Source organism: Falco peregrinus, chromosome 1 (assembly GCF_023634155.1).
Source record: "Falco peregrinus isolate bFalPer1 chromosome 1, bFalPer1.pri, whole genome shotgun sequence".
NCBI classification, from domain to species: Eukaryota; Metazoa; Chordata; class Aves; order Falconiformes; family Falconidae; genus Falco; species Falco peregrinus.
This window is the reverse complement of record NC_073721.1, coordinates 99,202,289-99,225,040: the sequence shown is the minus strand read 5'-3', so window position 1 is coordinate 99,225,040 and position 22,752 is coordinate 99,202,289. Positions and strand designations below refer to the sequence as shown.

The 22,752-nt window shown below is 47.0% G+C and overlaps 1 protein-coding gene across 1 annotated transcript in view; it reads right to left on the bottom strand.

The window, feature by feature from the left end:
* PRKCH (protein kinase C eta) overlaps window positions 1–22,752 on the bottom strand; it is a 121,634-nt gene that overhangs the window by 7,300 nt on the left and 91,582 nt on the right. The window contains exons 11-12 of the mRNA XM_027793084.2: window positions 14,765–14,903; window positions 13,634–13,822 (exon numbers count right to left, since the gene is read on the bottom strand). Of these exons, the coding sequence (XP_027648885.2) occupies window positions 13,634–13,822; window positions 14,765–14,903 (328 nt within the window). The remainder of the gene's footprint in view (window positions 1–13,633; window positions 13,823–14,764; window positions 14,904–22,752) is intronic.

Genomic DNA, 22,752 nt, shown 5'->3' with positions numbered 1-22,752 from the left:
TGCCCAGCGACAGGACAAGGGGCAACGGGCACAAACTGCAACACAAGAAGTTCCACCTGAATATGAGGAAGAACTTCTTTACCTTGAGGGTGACTGAGCACTGGCACAGGCTGCCCAGAGAGGCTGTGGAGTCTCCTCTGGAGACATTCAAAACCCAACTGGACACGGCTCTGTGCAGCCTGCTGTAGGTGACCCTGCTTTAGCAGGGGGTTGGGCTGGGTGACTTCCAGAGGTCCCTTCCAACCCCGACCATTGTGGGATTTTGTGATTGTCTCTCTGCCTTAGGCAGGGCAGACATTTCTCTGCTGCAAAAGGGTGGCATCTGATGGCCCATCTCGTACTCCTCTGCTATCCAATGGCACTTTTAGCAAAGCAAACAAAGAAAATGGATATCTGAGGAACTTAATTAGAAGTTCAGCCTTCATCTCTGAGGTAAGTAGCTGGAGCCTATACCCACATCTCTGGCCCTGTAAGAGGCACTCCTGCAGCAGAAGGGGTAAGCTGAGTGCCCAGAGCACACAGACGCTGCCCTCCACACACATGCAGGCTGAGCTGGGGAAATGTTTTCAGAAGTGCAGCTAATATTTCACCTGAACCCTTCAGCTGCATTCAGAAGCAGTTGGGAAATGTCTTAAAAAGCGTTGGCTGTTCCTGGCATCCATGGGAAGCCACAGTTTGACTCTTGCTTCACAGGCTAGATAGCGCTAAATGTCCTTCCAAGTACAACCCTCCAATGTTTTCAGGGGTGATGAGAGAAGATGTTCAGTAAAAAGTTTTTTTGTGGCAAAATGTCATCTCCTGATGTTTATTAAGTAGCTCTAATTTTGCACGATAATCCAGACTGTAGCATGAATCTCAGCCTCTGGCACACAGAGCTCAGTGAAGAAACACAGAGAAAAAAACATTCAACACTAACAACAAGGCAAGCCAGAGATTCCTAAGCAAAAAGAAACATGTAATCGCCAAAATCCATGATGACTCCCAGCAAAACCAACAGCAAGACTATCAACCTTAAACCTGAACCTGGCCGTCAAGCCCTGGCTCTGCGATCAAATCCAACCGTGGGGAATTATCCTGTTCCCGGTGTAAAGAGCCTCTTGGGAACTTCCTCGGGCTGCGTCCCTTTGGGCTACACCAGCTGGCCGAGCAGCAAACTTGAGCAAGGCTCTTGCTGACCTCAGCTAACCCTCTCCGCAGCATCGCAGCCAAAACCAGCAGCTGGAATGAGCCAAAAACATGACTTCACGAGATCATTTGAAAACATTTACTGAAAGAAAATGCAGCAAGCCGTGACAAGAAATTAAAAGCTGGAGATTAGTCCACGGAGGGCCTGTGAAGTTACCAGGAAAAAATGCAGACATAGCAGTGCCAACCATGAGGAAAAGTCTGCGTCAGCCCCAGGAACTCAGCCCATGAGCAGGTGAGGGGAGAGCAGAGGACCCGCACTGGTCCTCCCTTTCACCCACTACATGGCTCAGACCATGCTGGGAAGGGCTCCAGTTCTCCCAGTCTGCTGAACAAGGCTGTACTGGACTTCTTCAGCACTGTTTAGGTGCAGTGTTGCAACTTCTGTCTCAAGAGGCTGACTTTCCAAATCAGTCTAACGGCCTGCAAGTCAGTGAAAAGATGTTTGCATAGAAAGCAGATGCTTCCAAGCATTAATGTCCTCAAATCTGCAAGTTCCCTTTCTCAATACTGGGAATCCCTGACAGGTTTTACCTAACTCATGTACGTGCTACTTGCATCAGAATAATTAATTTCATGAGTAATATCATAGTGACTAGATTATGACAAATTGTGCCACATTCTAGGAAACACCAAGGAACCCAGACCCTTTCACAGAAGTAATGCACTTCAGGAAGAGGAATACGGCTTTCTGCTCAGCCACTCCCTTCACACTGTCAGCCCTCTGGACAAGGAAGAAATCGTTATTTCTTGTATTCAAGTAAGTCTGAGATGCACCAGCTCTCATCAGGACTCCACTGCCCTGGGCAGGGTGCATTTACCTTGGAAGAGAAAGCCTGTGCCCCAGGGCAGCTCATCTTTCAAATGCAAGCGCAAAGCAGGGGTGGAGGGTATCCCCCATCTTACAGGCAGGGAACAGAGACCCAGAGAAATTCATCACTTTATCTTGCCAGGAGCCCAAGGGCAGCCCGTCATGGATACAATGGCAGACCCTCAGCCTCACCTCTCCACCACACCACATGCCTCAGAGGAACCTTGTTCAGGACTGTACAAATGCAAGAGTCAAGCCCAAACCATTAAAGGAAAGCAAGATCTCCCTGTTCATGGTATTAACATTTCCTGCCTGTTGGTGTTTCTCCCGTGTCACTACCAAAGTGAAAAGCAGCAGCAGCACAGGAGATGATCGCCCTGAAGTCTCCCCTGTAGTAATGAGGGAGAGCGGGAAGATCAGGAGATACCCAACATGGTCGCCTTCATTAAGATTCATGAGCTAAACTAACAGGGCAGAAATTAACTCGAAAGGAAATAAGATTTCTCAAAGATCTATTTGATCTCAGACAAAAGGGAATCATTATATAAATAGAGTAATTACTTTAATTAAGGTTTCTCTCCATGAATCTCTCGACTGAATGCTGCAGTGCCGAAAAGAGTTTGGCTGCCTATTATGTAAGGCAAACAAACCCGCAGTCTGCGGTTTCATTAGCCTTCATCCACCCTAAACAAAGGAGAAGAAGGATGGCTCTATGGCTCCATCTCTTAATGCATTATTTTTAATGACTGGAAGCCAGTAGGCATTAGCATAGCAGAAAGACTTTTTTTTTGCCTTCTTTCTTTTTTTAAAAAATAAAACGTTGCTCATATTGAGCCAGTCTTGTCTTTTGCTCTCTTAGGCAAGGCTCCCATCACTCTCCATCACAGCCCTGCTGGGGTGATGCTCCCACGCATGCCTCACGTCCCCATACGAGAGCAATAACACACAAGGGGGTTACGGGGAGCAAGGGAATTGGCACAGCCTGATTTCATTAAATGGTGTCAGCAGAAGCTCCACGGCCCTGGGAGCAGGGTGGTTGGAGAGCTCTCCCATGGAAGTCCTCACACTGAGGGCAGCTCAGCTGGTGCCTGGTAACTTAAACCACAGCAATTTGGCTGTGGGTGTGAGCCAGGCACTGGGGAGCCCAAGTCCTACTGAGCTTCAGTGAAGATTGTGCTGCTGAGAACAGGACTTGGAGTCACTGTGGCTCTCCCGAATGCTACCTCTGTTTTAAACTGTGATTTGCTCTGCAGCCATTAGAGGCCACGAGGCGTTTTGGCTTCCTACCCTGCACACAGCAGGATAGATTGCTAGAAGCCCCGATTGTACCAACGCAATTCATCTTGGTGCTGAGCCAGAATGCGACTCACCCATGCACAGGATGCTTCCACCCTCATGCTGGGGTTCTGGCTACAGAAAACGGTGAACAGGTGAAATCCTTCGTTGCAGAGAAGCTCCAGTGAGTGCAGTGCCAGGGCTCAGAAGTACAAGACTGCCCTGAAAGCATCTCAAGGAGGGGGCGGGGGTGGGTGGGGGTGGTGGTGTGGGGTGGAGAAGAGAGAGAGATATCTCCTTTATTTTCTTTTCCAGATAAAAAAGGAATGGGAAGGGAGGTAAGAAACAGTCTTCATCCTGCTTCTAAAAGCCAGAAGACTGTCACTAAAAGCATGACAGCGGTCACACACTTCATGTGCCAGCCGCAGGCAGGAAGGACAAAATGTCAGTGCAGTGGATATTAGGCAGGTTAAGTTTGATCTCACTTTCCCCTAGTGCAGACATGGCTGCTCAACGCTGCCCAGCCAAAGCTCGAGGAATCAAGGACTAACTGTATTGCACACCATGCTGAGCAAGAGAGAAAAGGAAAATAAACCAAGGTAGACAGAGCAACTCACATGCGGGACAGACACATCTGGCTCCAAATCTCCTAGTAGTGTAAACTGATGTAACTTTGCTGACTATCACCAGGAGAGAATGTGGCCCAACATATGGGAATGAAATGTTGTCTGAATAACTCAAATTTCCTTGCTGTGATGAAATCTACCTGTTTTCCCACCTCTCCCCACTCATCAGCAAATAACTCATCAACACTAATGCAAAATGAAAAGGCCACAAGTATCAAGTGCATATTGGCTTCTGATGATAGGTAGTGATTTTCGACACTCCTGCCTTTAGTACTCCTGTAATAATTAATAATAAACAGAAATTAACTTTAGTCATTAGATGTATGGAATATTTAACATAAGTTTTGGTCAAGATTTCACTCCAGAAATCTTTGTTTTCAGAACTGATGAATCAACCCCAGTTCCCACGTGGGTCACCAGCTGCACAGGCTGCTCAGACAGTATCAAGCTCTGGCTGCTGTTTTTAAATTACCCCAATTGGACTATAGGTACAACATGGGGATATGGAGGTCAATTACTAAATCAATACATCAATCAAAGTAACATAAACATGGAAGGAGAATGAGCATTGCACTTGTTAACAGACTGGGGGCATGATCCCACTCTCATTTTAAGCAGCGGTAAAATCTCCCTGGGGTTGCCTGGAAAAACAATTAATCCTTTTCCGATAGTCTTGTCAAGAGGAACTGGGAATCTATTACACAGCCCTGGGTGGCCTATTTACATAGGGTCAAGTACAAAGAGGACTAAAGTGCCCCTCACAAACCTGTAAAGGCCAATTAAGGGGGGGCGGAAAAATCACAGGAAAATACTTCAAAGGAGTTTTTTGTTGTCTTGGTCATATTTCGATTCTTTTAATTTTAAGGTTCCTGAAAAGACACAGCAGGTCAGAAAGTTCAAAGCTGGAAGGACGAGTAATACCTACAGCCCTGAACAGCTTGGGGACTCAAGAGATTTGTTACCCCCATAGCGGTGCTGGGACCTCCCAGTTAGATGGACTGGCCCCCTCCACCGGGGGCTGCACAGCAAGAGCTGGTCCCATCATCCAGTGATCATTCCCAGGTTCTCAAGGGAATCCTTGGGCCTTCCCCTAAGGCTGGATTTTAACAGACTTCACCAAAACTCCTGTGAGGGGCTATAATCGCACTGTTTAACTGTGGCAGAGCTGAGAAGGGAGCCCAGGCCACAGGAATCACTCCTTCCCAAGCACCGAGGAGCGAGCAGAAAAAGAAGAGCAGGAAGACAAAGTCAGCACAGTGAAAGCTCCTTCACTTTTCTTCGCATTCCTGGCAGGAAAGAGGAGGCTGAGTCACACCTGGCAGTACAATAGGCTGGGTTAGGAGCTTTTCTTATGAGGCACATCTGAACCCGCACACTGCGGACTTAAACACGAAACTAATTTCAGCCTATTGGAAAGGGAAAGGTAAAAGACCTCGGGATGAATTTAGCCTTGGCTGGAGACGGCTTTAGCTTTCTTTCATGGTGAATTATTCAGAAGCACGGGACTACTACTTTGGGGAAGAGGAGCGCTTCAGAAAAAGGTGTGATCAGTCTGCAGAAGAGAATAAAATCGCCGGGGAAAGCTATTTGTTGTTTGAGCATTAGGAGGCAAAGAGTAGGAGACAGCATGTTACAGAGATGGATACGCAAGCTCAGGCAAAAGAGGTAAGGCTGCAATCTGTGGTGGAGCATAGCCTCGCCACTTCACCACAGTGTATCTTCATGGCAAAAATGGGCCAGATGAGAGATCACTTGAAACTGCAGACCTCCTTCCCTGCTGGGAAACGACAGGCTCCGGTGTCCTGCTTTTGCAGCAGAGGCTTTGGAGCCAACCAGGAAATGCAAGATGAAAGCATGTCTAAAAAACAAAGGAAAAATGTGTACACAGATCCAGCAAAGAGCTTCACAGAGAGATTTATACATCGGCCTCACTCTGACAGCAAAAGCTCAATCAAACTGTGCAAGAGGATTTATGGAGCCTGCCAACTCTGAAGAGGTGCCAAGGAGAATGATTTATTGGCATATTTGAAGGCATTTTTAATATCTATCTGCCTTTGTTAGCATGCTCCTCAGCTCCGAGGATAAAGCAATGAGCTCATCTAGTTCCCTCTTTGATTTCAGTCGGTCCACCATTGTATTGTTCCTTTTCCTTTTAATCTTTGTCTAAAAAAAATACTCCTGGCATCTGGTTCATTCAGAAACAAGTTCATTCTGGCTATTCCAGCACTGCATGTGAAACAGATTATCTGCCTTTTTCTGCCTGTTGGAGAGAGAGAACCTGGCTCAGATCTGTAGGATGCAAGTATGAAGGAGAGATACACGCCTCATGCACAGGGACGTAAACGTAGCCTCATTTCACACCTCGTAAGTGTTCAGGAGAGGACTGGAAAGCACAAACACAGGGGTTTGGTCTGGCTCACACAGTGGTCAAACTGACTGCCCAGGACTCGGGGAAAAGGTGAGGCACGAAGGCAGGAGGAAGCACATACGTATTGTGCTTGGATGTGCCAAGCAAAGCACAGCCCAGGTATTGAGTCATGCGCTGCCTGCTGCAGCATGCAGGGAGGATGCAGACACCCACCGTGGTATGTGAGCTGATGACAGCCCGTTCTGACCTCCCAGTACCCAGGGGTGTTGGGCCCCAAGCGAGTGCAGCGTATGAAGAGAATAAACTCCTCCAAAGCTCAGAAGACCTCACCCTCTGTGCTGACGTTAAGGGTGAGCAGCTGCGGCAAGTCAGCAGCTTGGACCATCCACATCTCTCCTGAACTTAGACATCCTTGTCAGCAGCCCAAAACCTGCCTTTCCCCTCCACTCCTCTGTCACAGCAGACCGCTCACTTTGACTACGTTAAAAAATCTGCCTCTTTCTGCTGTAAAAACCCTGGCTCTCTGCGTCCTCTACTCATAACGGCATTTTCAAGTTGCTTTCAGCGGTGGCACCAGCCTGATTCAGCACAGAGCCCTCACCACCTGGAAAGCCTTTCCAAAGATAAGCTGCAGCACGCACAGGAGGGTTCCTGACGGAGGGTTTGGCAGTCACGGTGGTAAGGGCATGCAGCACCGCCAGAGTCAGCCAGGGCTCTGCTGGAGCTGTCACCCTGCACCCAGCCAGACTGGGCTGCCCCATGCTCTGACCAGGCAAGAAATAATCCCCCCAAACCCTGTGCTCCCCAGGGAGCCCTGGATGTAACTAACACACACACACTCTAATCAAATTTATCTCACATTAGGAGCCATCACTTAGAATTCCTGAGAAACAGTGGGAAAGACAGATCATGTTCACCAGAAGGAGGGGCAGAGGAGGGTACCCTTCAACTTTACTTTTTTTTCTCATCTAGTATCATCTGCAAATTTAGGGAAGAAGAAACCATAACACACACACACACGCATTTTCCTAACTGCTACTTATTTCTGTGTATGCATATGGATACAAAAAGCATTTCTACAACTCACCACCACCATTCCCTAACCTAACCTCTTGTTTTAAGGTAGAATTTGGCCACATTTTGAAATAATATCCACAGGCTTCCCTCCAGCAACTCCAGAAAAACTGCTGGTGGAGCAATACACTATAATTATCATACCTCGTGGGGAAGTCTCTTGTGTGTGATGGTTACTGGAGTGACTGAGGGACCTCAGGCAGCCTCCTATTCACTCCTCTGGGCAGCAAAGGAATGACAAACTTCTGTAGAAAGTTTTGAGTGGCTTTTTTAAATAACAAGATGAAAACTGGCTGAGCTGTTGGGGAAGGGCCCCCATACCTCTCTCCCGCTGAAGCGCTGTCTGCACTGCAACATTCCTGAGCCCCCTTCTTGCTCTCCAGAAAAGCCCATGTGTGCTGCCTCCCAGCAAAGGGGTCGGTTCCACCGCCAGTGAGCCCTCAGCGTTGAACATTGCTGTGTATGCTTGCTGTACAAGCAAGGCAAAAAACCTAAGGAACTAACTAAAAAGTTCTAGTTTCTGGGTATCAGTTGTGACGTGGGCTGACAGGAATGGGAAAAGGCTTTTTCTTTCTAGAACAGGGTTTTTTTGACTTCTTGATTGAGCTTCAGGGCTGTCTGGAGGCAAAGGGGATTTAAACTGTGGCACATTTAACCATTCGCCCTCCAGCTGTTCCCGAGAACCACACAAACTCCCTACAGGCTGCTGGCAGAAGCTGGGAAGGAAATTCTCACTCCCTCACCTTGTGCTCCAACAACCAAAAATGAGTCCGTAGAACAGGCTGTCAGAGCAGGACCCAGCTCCTGCCGACCCAACAGAGCATCACTATTGCTGGGGCTGAGTCGGAAGCACTAATTCCCACTTGATGTTAACCAGACCTTAAGCAAGTCTGCAAGAGCGAAGTCTAAAGGAGGAAGAGGGGGTGGAGGGGGTTGAACATATTAAGACTTTAGTGGTGCTGTTGGGGTACAGATAGTGTCAGGGTATCCGGAGTGGGGGAAGTGAACTCAGTGACACAAAGCAGCAGAGTTCACTAAACCAAAGTACTGGCCTTCTGAGTTAGTATCACTTCCAGGCTATTGTTCTCGAGAAAAACAGATAAAAGTTTTTATTTGCATCCTCAGTACTGTATGGCTGGCGTCATTCTCCTCTGAAATACGGGTCACCAAAAGGGCTGTCAAGCACTGGAACAGGCTGCCCAGGGAGGTGGTTCAGTCACCACCCCTGGAAGTATTTAAACGAGATGTGTAGATGTGGTACTTGGGGACATGGTTTAGGGGTGGGCTTGGCAGTATTAGGGTAATGGTTGGGCTCGACAGTCTTAAAAGGTCTTTTCCCACCTACGTGAATCTGCGATTCTATGTTTGGCCTCAGCTGAGCTCCCTCGTCTTTCAAGCCCTCTTGCTCCTCGCACTAATCCACCGGTACTTGAGATTCCTCCAAGCTGTCCCACCTACGCTGGGGAGAGCACAGGCTGCTAAAATCACAGCCAGTTTGCTCTGCACCTTCCTCTTTTCTTGCCTGGTATTTATTTGTCACACAAAAACCACCTGGAATGGGGCATAACCAGTTTTGCCCCATCTCTTATTTCCAGTAGTATTTTCTTCAAAATGCACATTTTTAGCCAGCTGGAGAGAGAACAAGCTTTAGTCTCATTTGTGTCCCCAAAATATACAGCTACAGACAAGGCTGCCGAAGCCTTGCTTTTGGAAGGAGGAGTTCAGCTAGGCCAGAAGTGTTTCAGAGCTCACATTAAGACTGGAGGCTGGCACACAAACACTGAGACACCCTCGCTTCCGCAGACTCGGCTGTGACAGGAGTTCAGAAACCCAGGGTGCAGGAGGCACAGCAACGCTGACACTTCCCCAGGGAGATGCTTCTTTCTATCCCTGCTGTTACCTGGCTCTGAGAGTGAAAAGCTGCAATCGTTCATCCGAGTTTCCAAGCCTTTGGGCCAACCATTGCTGCTCCAGACCATCAGTCCATGGAGCGACGCAACAGGCTTAGCCCTTTTCTCCTCATCTGAAACCAGGCTTGGAAAGGAAAATCCCTGCAGCTTTCCCTGTGAATTTGCTTCCCATTACGCCATTGACTTTTGAGACCCGATTTTCACTGTTTGCCTTCATTCTCCCCTCCAGCGAAGCCTGACTGTGAGCAAGACAGTGTGACCGAATCACATTTGAGAAAGTCATACATGCAGTGAGCGAAACATGCTGCCAAAATACCACCCGCTTATGGGAAACAAGAGGATTGTATTTCGCTTTGCAGTTCACTCAGCTGAGGCCCAAAGCCTCTGCCTGCCAGGAAAGCCATCCTCTTTGCTCAAGCCCTTTTTGCTAGCAACAATTTATAAACTCAGAACATCAACATGCTGTAACAAAGCAATCTCCGGCTGCACTCCCACTGTAAAAGATACGGTGCAGCAGTCTCTGGCCTATACGTGCTCACAAAGTTTCCCTTTCACAGTCTCTTCATCACCACACACACTGGTGACTACTCTGTCAGCTGATGGCGAAGAATATTTGAAAGACTTTCTTTTACAGACGCAAACAATACCTCCACTGGCATAAACTCCTTGAGAATGCATTCAGGTTGGGCTATGGAGAAATCTTTTTTTGGGGAATCAAAATCAAAGCAAAACTTATGTTTTGAATGAGCTGAAGTGGTCTGAATCCATTCAGCAGTAATTCTCCTTTTCTGCACTTTTTTTACTCTCACGAGAACATCCTTGCCCAGTTTGACTTGCTCACACAAGCAGGGGAGACAGTTTGAGTCCTCTCTGCCTGACTTGAACCATCAATACCTAAATTGCCCAGTGACACAGACAGGCCAGGGTACCTGAGTGAGGTTTTCTACTTCCCTTCTCTGGGAGTACTGACTCCAGCAAAATCCTGGTGATTTACACTGATTCAGCTCTGCCCTACTCTTTCCCCAGCTCTTGAGGAAAAATATTAAGGAGAAAAAAAAACAAACCAGCAACAAGCCCAAACATTAAAAAGTGAAATAAATAAAACCTTCTTTTTCTAGAGCACAAGTATTTCTACTTTCAGTTCTAAACAATGTCCCAGGCCATCATGGTTGGGTTTGTTTTCCTTGGTAGCAGTGCTCAAAAAGACACCAGGAATACCCAGTGACCTAAATGAGGTCCTAAGGATGTATTTGGGTTATTACCAGGAAGCTGCAAAGATGAACTGGATGCAACCTTCAGAAATCAGGTGGTTTCTGATGGGGGGAAATTGGTAAAGCACAATTATGGTAAACAAAAGCAAAACAAAATAACAGCATCTGTGAAATGGGTCCTAAAACCTATTATCCTTGTTTACAATGAAGCTCTTCATGAAAGCAAACAGATCAAGTGCTTTCTAAACCTAGACATATCCATTTATAGAGCATCCCTAAACACCTACACCTAATTGCATCTTCCTGGCAGAAGAATTTCATTTTTGCTTCAGAGGTTTGTACCACTCAAGACTAAGCAAATTCTCACTAGTCCTGTTCAAGGTTAGAGGCCAGAACTTTTAGTGAGGGGATAATCCATTTATTAAGGCTATTAAGGCCTTAGCCCACAATACAAGAGACCTCAGGTTTAATTCCCTGGTCTTCCATAGGCTTCCCATGCCATGTAATTACTTACAATCATTTATGCTACTGCAGTAGTTGAGTGCTCTGATTTTCCAGAGCTCTTAATGTCATGGGTTAGAAAGCACTGTCACAGCTGTAAATCAGGGAGCTCAAGTTCACACCTTGTTGGAGGTAAACACAGTAGCAGTTAGAAGAGATGCTCACATAGTAATAATTCTGTATCTAAGAGAACTCATATTAGCATCAGAAGTCTGTGAGAAAAAAGTATCTACATATTTAGCAGCTAGAAAATCTACCATCTTCCTTCATAAAAAAGCCACAAGGGAACAAAAAAGCCAGGTTCACCACTCTGTGTCACACCTAAAAACATTGATCAAACTTTATCAGTATACTGCAAACGTAATACCTCAGTAGTGATCACATTTGTCATCATCCGAAAGAAATCAAAGTGCGTGGGGTGTTTACATTTAAATGTAGAACCCCAGACAATCTCATGACAGGATGTTTCCTTCCCGTTAAAGCCAACATGCTCTGATGCCTCTAAAAGCTCAGCGTAAGAAAGAGAGAAGGAAATGAGGAGCTCTTCTAGCAAGCAGCTGTTGATGCCAAAGGCAGCCACTGTGAAGTTGCAGAAATTCAGGCTCTAGCCAACTAGCATCAGTGGTGTAAAATCAGATGCAAAAGTCACCTCCAGGCAGCAGGCACCCAGGGAACAGAAACACTGAAGAACTGAAGGTCCATTAAAAATTCCAATTGCAAATTCTCACTAGTCAAATCACAAGGCTTCTGGTTAATGCCCTAAATTTCAGCCTTTTTCCAAAAGCAGACATAGCGTAGAGCTTCTCTCAAGTAATAAGGGTGTTTCAGGGAGGCAGTTCTGCTTTACTGTGGGTTTCACCAGCAACACATGATACAGCAGACAAGCGGAGTGGCTGGAGAGGAAACCTTTTTCAGGCAAGTAGCCAGCAACTGTTAAGTTGACTGTGCAGTTTTGGAGACACTCAGCTGATCTCTCTTTAAATTCTTAGCTCCCTCCTCGATTCTGGCCCTTTCTCCAGTGCCTCCCATCATGCTGCCTGCCTGTTAATCACAGAAGGGACCCGCTGTTGAAAGTCGGGCTCTGAACGTGAGCTACAGCAGCCTGGGGTGACTGCGGCTTGTGCTGGCTGTTTCTACGAGGTTCCTATCAGAATTAAGAAAATAAGGGTTTCATCAAGAGGCTAAACCACAAATCATATTTTATTATACCCTGAAGCTTCTGCTACGATGCGCATCTATCTGACCACATGTTACCTCTAAGATACCTGTAACAAATCCACTGCTATTACTTGTCACTGCAGAAGAGGAACTGGCTCAGGCATTCAAGAGTCCCAATCCAACATGAACGCTGCTCCAGAAGCTGCAATGGGTCTGAACTTTATTTTTTTCTTTTAAATATGTTGCAGGTTATTTCCAAAACCCAAGAGGGCCTTCAGCATGACAAACTATCACTCCTGAGTTCAACCTGTGATTTCAGAGCACAACCCCTTGCACTTCTTCAAGAAGTGGATTTTATTCTCGGTTGATTTCTGTGGAATTTATTACATGCATTTTCAGCTACAGAAAGTAGTTGTTCAGTTCATATACAACAGAAACCTTTCAGTAGAAAACTCCCAGATTCTTGCTACTGAATATCTGATGGAAACAAACTCTCCTTCCTTTAAATGGTCCCATCATTCATCACCCCATTTCTCTGGGTCAGTGCTCCACAAGTTACTCCGAATTACTACCTTACCCAGCTACTTCTTAGACCCTCCATTACCAATATTTAGTAGTACCCAGTCTTAAACGCATCTTTGTTCACAGTGCTTTTGCAAGGAAAGGGAATACTCTGACCCTTCTCCCTCCACAGGGAGCTTAGAGATATTAAGTGATTTGATCAGGGAGGCAGGAAGAAGTCAGTAGCAGAACAGCCCAGTCAGGTCTCCTGATTTGTAGGTTAATACCCTTGTCATTTAATCACCTTTTGATTCATTACAGTAAAGGCAGGCAGTTCCAGTGAACTAGGCACTGTTTGTACATGCACAACCTGAAATCTTAAAAAGCTTCAGTCCCGTGTCACAGGCAAAGATGTGAGGCACATCGATAAGAGAGCTCCTGGTAGAACTAGGACTAAGTGCAACCAGCAACAGCTCTCCTCAAACTGTTTGCTGTACAGCCCCACTTTTTTTCTCCCAAACATGCAAAAATCAAAAACCTGTCTTCATATGCAGGCAGACAGCAATCCCTGGGGATGGATGACATTACCAACAGTCAGCACAAAGGATTATCATGAAGACTTCACTTCTTTGCAACTCCAGTCGCATGGAAATCATATGGTCACTACTGATTAAATACTGTGTGTACCTGCTGCTTCTGTTCTGGAAGATGACCATATGTTGTAAATCATTAAGTCAGCAGGGGAATGCCCAGACACACAGACACGCACACGCTTTGCTTGCCAAGTTGGCTGCTGAACCGTATAAAGGACATAACTATGCAAATACACTTAAGTGTGTCAGGGCTTTATTTGTTTGGGTTTTTTATTTACCCTTCAGTCCAAGATAAGAAAAGGGTCAGGGTCATGATAACCACAATTTCTGAGTACCCACACTCCAACTCTGTATTCTTTTGCTGGATTCAGGCTGAAGAAAGCCAGGACAGAAAGCACACAAATAGTCAAAGGAACTCACTGCTTTGAGGATTGCCACTGCATCCTGCTGGAGCCATGTCGGATAGACAACTTCATCATTCAGAATGGCCTCGAAGAGGTCATCCTCATTCTCTGCCTCAAAGGGCGCATGGCCACACAGCATCTCGTACAGCAGCACACCCATGGCCCACCAGTCCACGTCAGGGCCATACAGCATCTCCTGCAGGATCTGAAGGAGGGATAGGAAAGAAATATCAACCCCGAAGCTTCTTAAACTGAGCAGGGGAGGAAAAAGTATTTGGAAATACTACCACAGAAGTTCTCACTATGCCCTAACAGTGTGCTCTGCTAGGCCGGCTGTATGTCCAGGAACATACAGGTGATCTCAAGCTGGGAACCCCGAGAGCAGCACAAAAGTACATCAGATACATTAAGTAAGGGTTGAACTAGCTTAACTGCTCACAGGGTCACCTGGGAAACGATGCTAGGTCTTAGCAGGAAGAGAAGAGGCACTCCAGCAAAACTGTCTGAGCCTCAGAAGCAGCAGAGCAGCCATGTGTGCGGGTTGACATCACCTCTTCCTTGCGCCTGGGAAGAAAATGCTTACCTGGCTGTAACAGCAAGGCTTTCAGCTGGAGAGGGGAAGAAGTGTGAGTGTGTGAGAAAGGGACAAACACCAACCACAGACAAAAATTCAATTGTGTTGAAGAAGAATCCGAAACCCTGTCAGAACATCTAGCAGCATCTGGAGGGCAGCTGTTAGTTAAAGAGGTGTTTATTAATTTTGTAGTGAGATTGGGGAATGACAGGCAACGGGAGAGGAGAGAAAAAGGAACTGGGAAATACGGGCGAATTCAATCTCCTTTCAAATCAGACTGGGCCATTATCTGCATGTGTGTCTCAAGATTTCTGCAGCTGTACCTCGATTTTTCACCTCACATTTCCTAAAGAAAAATACAGGCTTATCTCAGTGCCTACAGCAGCCTGAAGTTTCCTCGTGCTTTGCTTGCACAAGGGACTGATAACACAAGCATACATCTAGGAGGAAATCTTGCACCTGGCACTCAAAGTGTAGCTGATGACACCAGAAAGTACACTTGCAGTTCCAAAGCTAACCTAAGCTTTTCATATTGTAACCAAGTTTTCCTGGCCAAAGCCAGGTTTCCTATACCTCTGGAGCGATGTAGTCCGGTGTACCGCAGAAGGTGGCTGTGGTAATGCCATTGTGAATGCCCTCTTTGCACATTCCGAAGTCTGCCAGCTTGCAGTGACCCTCATGATCCAGCAGCACGTTATCCAGCTTCAAGTCCCTGCAACAAGAAGCGTTCATCAAGTCACTACATGCTTGGAGCAGCCCCAGCACAAATGGAGGCAGCATCCGAGGCCTCAGAAGCTTAACCTGTAAACTGGACAAGCTTTACATCATCGTAAAAAACCCCAAAAAACCACAGAAGTCATGCAGGAGGGGTTTTCTTTTGCTTTGTCTCTTACAAAAGGGAGGGAGGAACAAACGTCCTGCTGAACTGCAGTTAATATGGGCAGGTGCTATACAAGTTCGCCCACATGGCTTTCCAAACACACCGCAAGCCTGGCTGGCAGAGCTCCTGCTCATTTAGCTCTGGGACTCACTAGAGCAGAGGTTGCCAGAGCTGTCAAATTGCGTAACGATGTTATGATGCAGCAAAACGCACCGTATAGGACATGCTCTGATTCAGCAAAGCGCCACGCTGGGAGCGCACAGCTGAAGCTGGGGAGGCGTGCAAGGTCTCTTCAGAGGGGCAGCAGGTCCCCTCTCCTCCTGAGGTGGGGGGTTAAGTGCCAGGCTTCCCTGTATCAGGGCAAACCTGACTGACAGACCCCACCTGGAGCGTTATCCAAGCTGTAAAGAAAAGAAATTCCCTGCTGACACCACACCACACGGGCAGGGGGCATCTCTGGCCAGCAGGGGATACCTCCATCATAACGCAAAGTGTTGAAGAGTCCCCCCAGATATATTGATTCCAGCAGGACTGCACTAATGCAAGAAATGAACACCCCCCCCGTAGTGCTTATCAGGGTGGGGACCTCCTTGTCACTGTCACAAGAGACCTGCAGCCCAGCAAGCTGCAGAAAGGCACATTTTCCAATATGTCACCTCTAACAGCCTGGGAGCTCCTCATCAAAAGCAGAGCTGCCGAAATGAGAGCGCCCTAACAAAGCTTATCAGCCTGCCTGACCTTGAGATTGCCTGAGGGAATAGCTCACGGTCAGAAGCACTGTCAGGAACATGACCAGAAAGCACGGGGTCATCTGCAGACTTAGGCAGTGCCTTCCTAAAAATACACAACAGCTCTCTTCAGCTGCCAGACAAGCTCTAGGCACCGTCACAGACAGAGGAAAGGAGCTCTGACGGGAGCTCTGTGCAGTACAAACAGGTCACACAGGTGATTTTTTTAACTGTCTCAGGTATTGGCCCAAGAGCTGCACAGAGCCCTCACAGCAGCTCCAAGGCAGGGAAGTGTGACCATCACCAGTTTTCTGAGATGGAGGACATCTTACAAGCCTGCACAAAGCCACTGTCAGTCATTCTGATGCCCAGATAAGGATCAAATAACTAAATATACTTGACGGTCTCAGGGTCCCTCCTTGAAATCCCTGCTGGAACTTGATCCGTTTTGCCCAGTGATTGGACATGTATTTCCCCAGGAAGGGGGAGCAATGGGGAGGGTGGTAACACGGGTGATGACACCTACATATCAGTATGAAAATGTATGGGTGAGCTGAAATCTGAATCCAGCTCGATCCTGTTCATCCTCCATCTATGATCTTGAAGTGAAAATTAGGGGGTCAATTGCTCTGTTGTGCATTGGCATTTCTACAGTCAGCACCACCACCAGCACCCTCTCTGGCGCTTGAGACAGCTCTCCCTCAACCTCAGTGTTGCAGTGGAAAGATCAATGATGCATTGTGCTAGACAATCAGAGCCATATTCCGTCCCAAAGAGATAAGAAGAAGTATTAATAGCCTCACTTGAACAGATGGGAAAGCGAAGGGTAGAGGTTAAGAAATTTGCCTATGTCTCCCAGAGCCAAGACTGAACACCAGCTTCCTGAATTCCAGCTCCAGATCTTTATCGCAAGGTCATACATCCTCTCCCTTCAACACGGCACGGCAACACAAGTCAGCAAAAAGCCCCCTGCAATGACGCTGCCCTTCCCAGCAGGCCCACCAGCTACCTGGTGGCCAGTGAAATCTGGATGCTGAGGACAATGCCCATGACTGTCTTATGCTGCAGTGTTTGCTCTGGGTGGGACGCTCAGCAGAAGACACTCATTTTTCCCCTTCTGAGAATCAGAAATGGCTGCTAAGACATGTGGGCAAAGGCTTGTCCTGGAAAGACTTTAGGCGAGCACAGTGAGAGGTATTGTACGTGCCCGCCCATGACAGTACACCTTCAGCAGCAGTTTACAGCCAAAGCTCCTGTTGCTCTTCCCTGTGGTTCCTGGCAGCACAGGGAAGCCCTCCAAGCATGAAGGCAGGCCTTGTTTCCAAGAATCTGTAATGATGTGGTTGAAACGTTCAGTTTATTCTTGGTTCAGTTTTAAATGCAGCAAACACCTCTTTGGTCCTGGGCGGCCCTGGCTGTTGGGGGCTGCCCCTGAAGTTGCAACTGGAAGGGGAATTCTGGTGAACTTGCTTGGAGATCCCCTATGCAAACCTCCCCCAATCCCTGAAACATCTGCCATGTCCTGGCATGCTTTGGGAAGATCTCAAAATACACTTTCCTTATATCCGAGCTAGCAGAACCCCAGTCGCATACATTGGGTGAGCAGGTTACAGTCCCTCACGGAGAGCCTGAGGAACACTGGGAGGACACAGCCACGAGGCAGGGCCAGCTCGGCAGACCCGAAGCCAGGCTCCGCCACTTCCCAGCCCCTGCCCCGCAGGCCGTGCTGCAGAAAGCCCCAGGTCCCTGCTAGCTGTGTAACGCACCGCGCTCGCTACAGCACCAAGATGGCAGGAGCTTCAGCAGGTGCAAGAGCCCTGCGCTTGCTGCGTCCTCCCAGAGAGCCTCTACAGATGTAATCGTCATTAAATTTAAACTGTTCGCCTCTCGCTGGGTGAGTACAGTTTTAACCACACAAAGCAAACCTCCACCACTTTGGATTCTCTACATTGCATGTTAAACCCGTTAAGAGCGCCTGTTGTCTCCTCCTGCAGTTGGGATACTGGCTTCTCCTGACTTCTGTGCAGCAACGCAAAATCCCAAACTTGCGTTTTCTATTTTCACATAATCTGTAACGTGACATGAAAGTGCTCGTGCTTGCTCAGGCGCTCTGGCTACAGGCAGATTGTTTTAGAAGAGGACATCCCACGACCAAAGAAGACTTCTCAATGCTCTTCACTTGGCACGGCCACAGAAGATGGCCCCACACACCCCTCTTGAGCAGGTCTCAGGGACCAGCGGTGCCAGGCTCAGCCACGTGGCTCCTCTAGAGCCTGCTCTCTCCGGCTCCCCCATAAGATAATCCTCAGGAAAGTTGTGGTTTGGTCTCATGTTTGAGCATTTATCTCAAGCGATCCCAGAAGTTGCAAGCTCTGTGCTCCCTGCCCAACGTTGACAGGTCTCCCCATGCATCGCACACCGTGAACCAGCACGGCCACATGAGAGGAAAAACACTGACAGGTTTCTGAGATTTACAAGGAGCTCTTCATCTTCGCAGCAAGGATTCTGGGAAGCTGATGAAACTGGAAGTCATCCAGCTCAGAGAGCCCAAATCTACCTCATTTCCTTAATACTTGCATTTTCCATTCAATATTTTTAGCATTTCGATGAAGCAATAATGGTGGAGAGGTTTTCTGAGGCTGCGTTTCTAAGGTCCGGCTGAGGTTCTGCTTTTCACTGGCAAACCTCCACTGGAAAACAGGCTTCATCCTGACTCAGAAAAGCAGCCTTTGTCCTCACAGGCAGTTATGGCACATCGGCCTAACGGCTTTGCTTTAGTCTAGACCCAGAAGAAATGACAAAATGAACTGCTTCAGCGTCACTTGCTGGAAGACGTGTTCTGTACACATCTGCTGCTTGAGTTTACCATGCATAAAAAACTCCAAAATTACAATTGCAGATGACCCAGTCGTTTTCTGAAGAATCCGTCAAATGCAATTTCCCTACACCAGGGAGTTTTGCCAGTGAATAGGTGCTACACACATTACCTGCCACTCGCTCTATTCCGATCATCTCACTCATGATGTAGAAACTATATTAGAAAGGATAAAGTTTTGGGTTGTTTTTTTTTTTCTTTTGGTTTTACCACCCTGTGTTGTAAGGGCTGTACATGTAGTAAGGATCTTCTTTGCAGGAGCAGGGGTGGCAGAAACTGGCTTACTGCCTCAGTTTAAGGTTCTCCCAGGTTTGGAAATCCCAAAGGTCCAGTTTAAAGCTCATAAAAGCCTGATGTTCCCATCTCAATGCAAATCATTTAGTTATGAAAGATGAAGGTACAGAGCAGTGAGAGCTAGCCACAAATGTAGGTGTGACTAATGTAAAACTCCAGCCAAATGTTTTTAAAAAATACACAATTAAAAATAAAATCCCCAAACCTGGAATTAGTTAAATGAGTAATTTTGGAGTTTCTGAAAGGGGAAAATTTTGCTTTTTCAAGTCTTCAGCATGCAAGGCCATTTAGACACTCCTTGGAAGCACTTTTGGGTGAACAAATGTGCATCCAAACTCCACCTGCAAGCAGGGAGCAGATTTTGATTTTTCTCCACCTCTTCTGCTGAAGTCATTTTACTTCATAGAAATGCTGAAACCTCCATCATGATGGAGAAAAATGTGTTTCTGTTGCCCGCTCTGGTAGCCAAAGCAATACATGTTTCCAACTCCTGCTCCAGTGAATTTGTAATTATTTTTTGCAAAATGAAGCAGCTTTAACAGAGGAGAACGGAAGACTTACAACCTGTAGAATAGCACAGCTGGTAAAACACTTACCAAAGAAGCAGGATTTTTCAAGTTGGAGGCCTTGTTCCAAGTACAGTGAACAACACATGTAAACCAATATTTTGATTAAATAAGGAGAACAGATGGAGGTCTCAGTTTTATGTAAAGCCCGAAATACTCATGTGAAGCTAATATAGTTTCCATTTTCCTTTGTATTCATTAATAACACCCAAACCAAAATATTTTATTTTGCTTTGAAACCAATACTCTCAAGTTGCAAAAAATACTGTGCTTTAAAAAAGCCCTAACAATTATTTTGGGACCACAAAATCTGAAACAACTATCTTTCTTTCCACACTGAATTTTGGAGATTCAGTTACCAAACTCAAAGCAGATAATTATTTTCTCAGTTCCATTTCCACCAGCTTTGGACTAGGGACCTCCATGTTTTGTTCCAAAGATTTCATACCACTTTGGGAATTAAGGCTATTTCCAATCCTGTGCGCCTTGGATTATAGAAAACTCACTTAAAAATTCCTTCACAGAAAATGGATCACATCTCCCACATTTTTTCTAAATAACAACCAAACATTATTTATTTTTATGGTTAAGTAAGTTTTTATAACCAGAAACTCATATTCTCACAGCATCAAGGAAGAGTTAAGCAATTTTCCTAAGGAGTCGTAACGCTGCGTGTCAGCAGGCAGCAGTAAATAGGGGCTAAAGAAGGCACCTGCAGTATATTCCATCAGAGGTAGGACATAAAAAACCAGGCAAAGCTGCTGCTATTTGCTTAGTTGCTACCACATCTTTTGGGTAGGGGGAAATACTGAAATCAGAAATGAAAATCTAGGTTACTGGCCTTTGAAAAAGCAGAGATCAGAAAAAGATTAAACCACACTGAGGTGGAGAAAACAATTTGAAATCCTGAGTTTTGCTGCCAAATGAAAGGAAGAGCTCTTGCTCCCTTCCAGCCTCGGAGGCTTCCTCTGATTCGACTCCTGTCATACTTTAAAGGGGAAAACCAGCATAGCTGGAGCAACCCCACTGTGCTTAGAGAGGGCACCCTCTGGGGCACAGAAGCAAGCGAAGAACCAGAGGTAAGATTCAGCGCTGCCGTCACACGGCATACAACCAGTGCGTAGCCATTTACACACACCACCCCTTGGGGCTGACACGCTGAGATGGAAAGTGTTGCTTTACACACCCATAGCCTCACAGCACAATCCCTAAAATCCTATGGGATTTAGTCTGTGTGTTCTGTCCTTCCCAGTACGGCGTGCAGTAACATTGAAATACAGCCCAGGGACTGCAAGACATAACTTCAACTCTTTGTTTTCTTGAAAAACGTTCTCTTGCGTAAAGACAAGATTTCTTCCAGCTGCCAAACAACTTCTGAGGTGCAAGCCCAGCACGCAAGCAGACAGCCTGACTGCGGCAGGCGTACTGCAACTTGCAGTGCAATGTAATGGGACAGAAATGATGGAAGATCTCTCCAGACATTTGTAATTTGTAATTCATAATTAGCAGAAAGTAGGAATGAAACACAGCAAGGTGCCCTTCTGCGCTGTCCTAATAACCAGAAGCTGTTTTCAAAAGTTGACCATGCTTAAGTGTTCAGAGAACCATAAACACAGCCACAACGGCCCCACACTGAACTTTGCATTTCTCAGGAACAAAGCAAAAGCAGAAATGTGACACAAAGGTTCAAGGACCCAACTCAGACCCAGGATAAGTGGAAAGTGCGAGTGAAACCACTGAAAACTAACACTCCGTTGCTAGGCCATATCACAGAAGACAGCTGCCTGTCCTTGCTGGCTGCTTTGTACAGCCATGGGAGGCAGAGGAGGCTCATGGGGAAGATCAATCCCACAGGCATCTCAGCCTCCAGTTCTCCAGCCAGGAGCCCAGCACCATTCCTGGGGATTTTATGTCCTCATCCCACCACAAGACATCCTACAGACTCCACAGAGAGCTGTGGAAGTGGAACGTGGAATGTAAAATGTAACAGAGCTTCGTGGCTTTTCTCTCCTTTCCCTAACCCACCCACACTGGAATGCAGAGCACAAAGCCTTTGAAAAGCTCTGCAGCCCTGTGCTAGGATAAAGGCATGCTGGATTACGGCCACCCAGCCTCCAAAGCAGGCTCCACCTCTCTTGCAGACACCAGGATGGCACAGAGTGATGCAACATGGACTGGTGTCTGGGGTCAGATACAACACCAGAACGCATGGCTGAACTTCTCTCCAAACTCACACCAGAGCACACAGCCAAGGACTGTCCTGCAAGGCAAGGTCATTGCTGCTCAGATTTGTGCGAGACCAAGGGAGATCCTCATGCCCACCTGCATCTGTGCTTTTCAGTATGTCCAAAGGCACGCCGCGTCAGTCTTATGCACTCACAGAGATAAGTCTGATGAAGCTTTAAAATAAATTCTTGCTCTGTTGCTTGGGCTTCAGACTAAACTGATCGGCTGGCACTTGTATCCAGAAGCGCGCTGTTACACATCAATCTTAAAGTCAAGCAGCCTTCAAACACAAGGACAAGTTTCTGCAAGCCATCTGCCTGGGTTAAGGCAGCACCATGGATTTTTTGGTGGAGATAAGCTGGAACCCAGTGCTGCTGGCTCCTCATCGGTCTGACCCCTTCCTGCTGGTGGGTCTCTCTGGAAGCCAGTTCCCCAGACCACACCGGAGCACCGGTCCCCTCCCAGCACTCCCCCACTTCCCAGGCTGCTGCTCCAGAGATGAAGTGGCACCCAAGGTGTTGACTTTTCCTATGACAAAGGAGCTAGCATTACCCGGGATCCAACACCTCTCTGATGGCTTGAAGCACCAGCAGTCCCCCTCCCCTCCCCTCTGGGCACTTCAGAAAAGCGTCTGTGGAAGCTAAAACAATTACCGACATGATTTCATTGCTATTGAGATGAACGGGCATGATTCATCGTCCAGTTAAATTAGAGTGGTAAGTTAAAATACACAGCAGAGACTGAAAAAAAAACCCTTGGCATACCACAACAGATAATCATACAGCTTCCACTGCGTTAGTGGGTCTGATCCCGAGTGGTACAGATCCAGTGGGACCCCACGGGTGCCCCGAGTCCCTTCAGGGTCAGTCACACCTATAAGCTTCCCCTTTATTATATGTGGGGCAGCTGTAAGAGAGCTAATGATAGTTTCCAAAGGCAGCTTTACGAGGGCAAAAAGACACTCTTGTGAAATGGGGCAGCCAAGAGCCGGA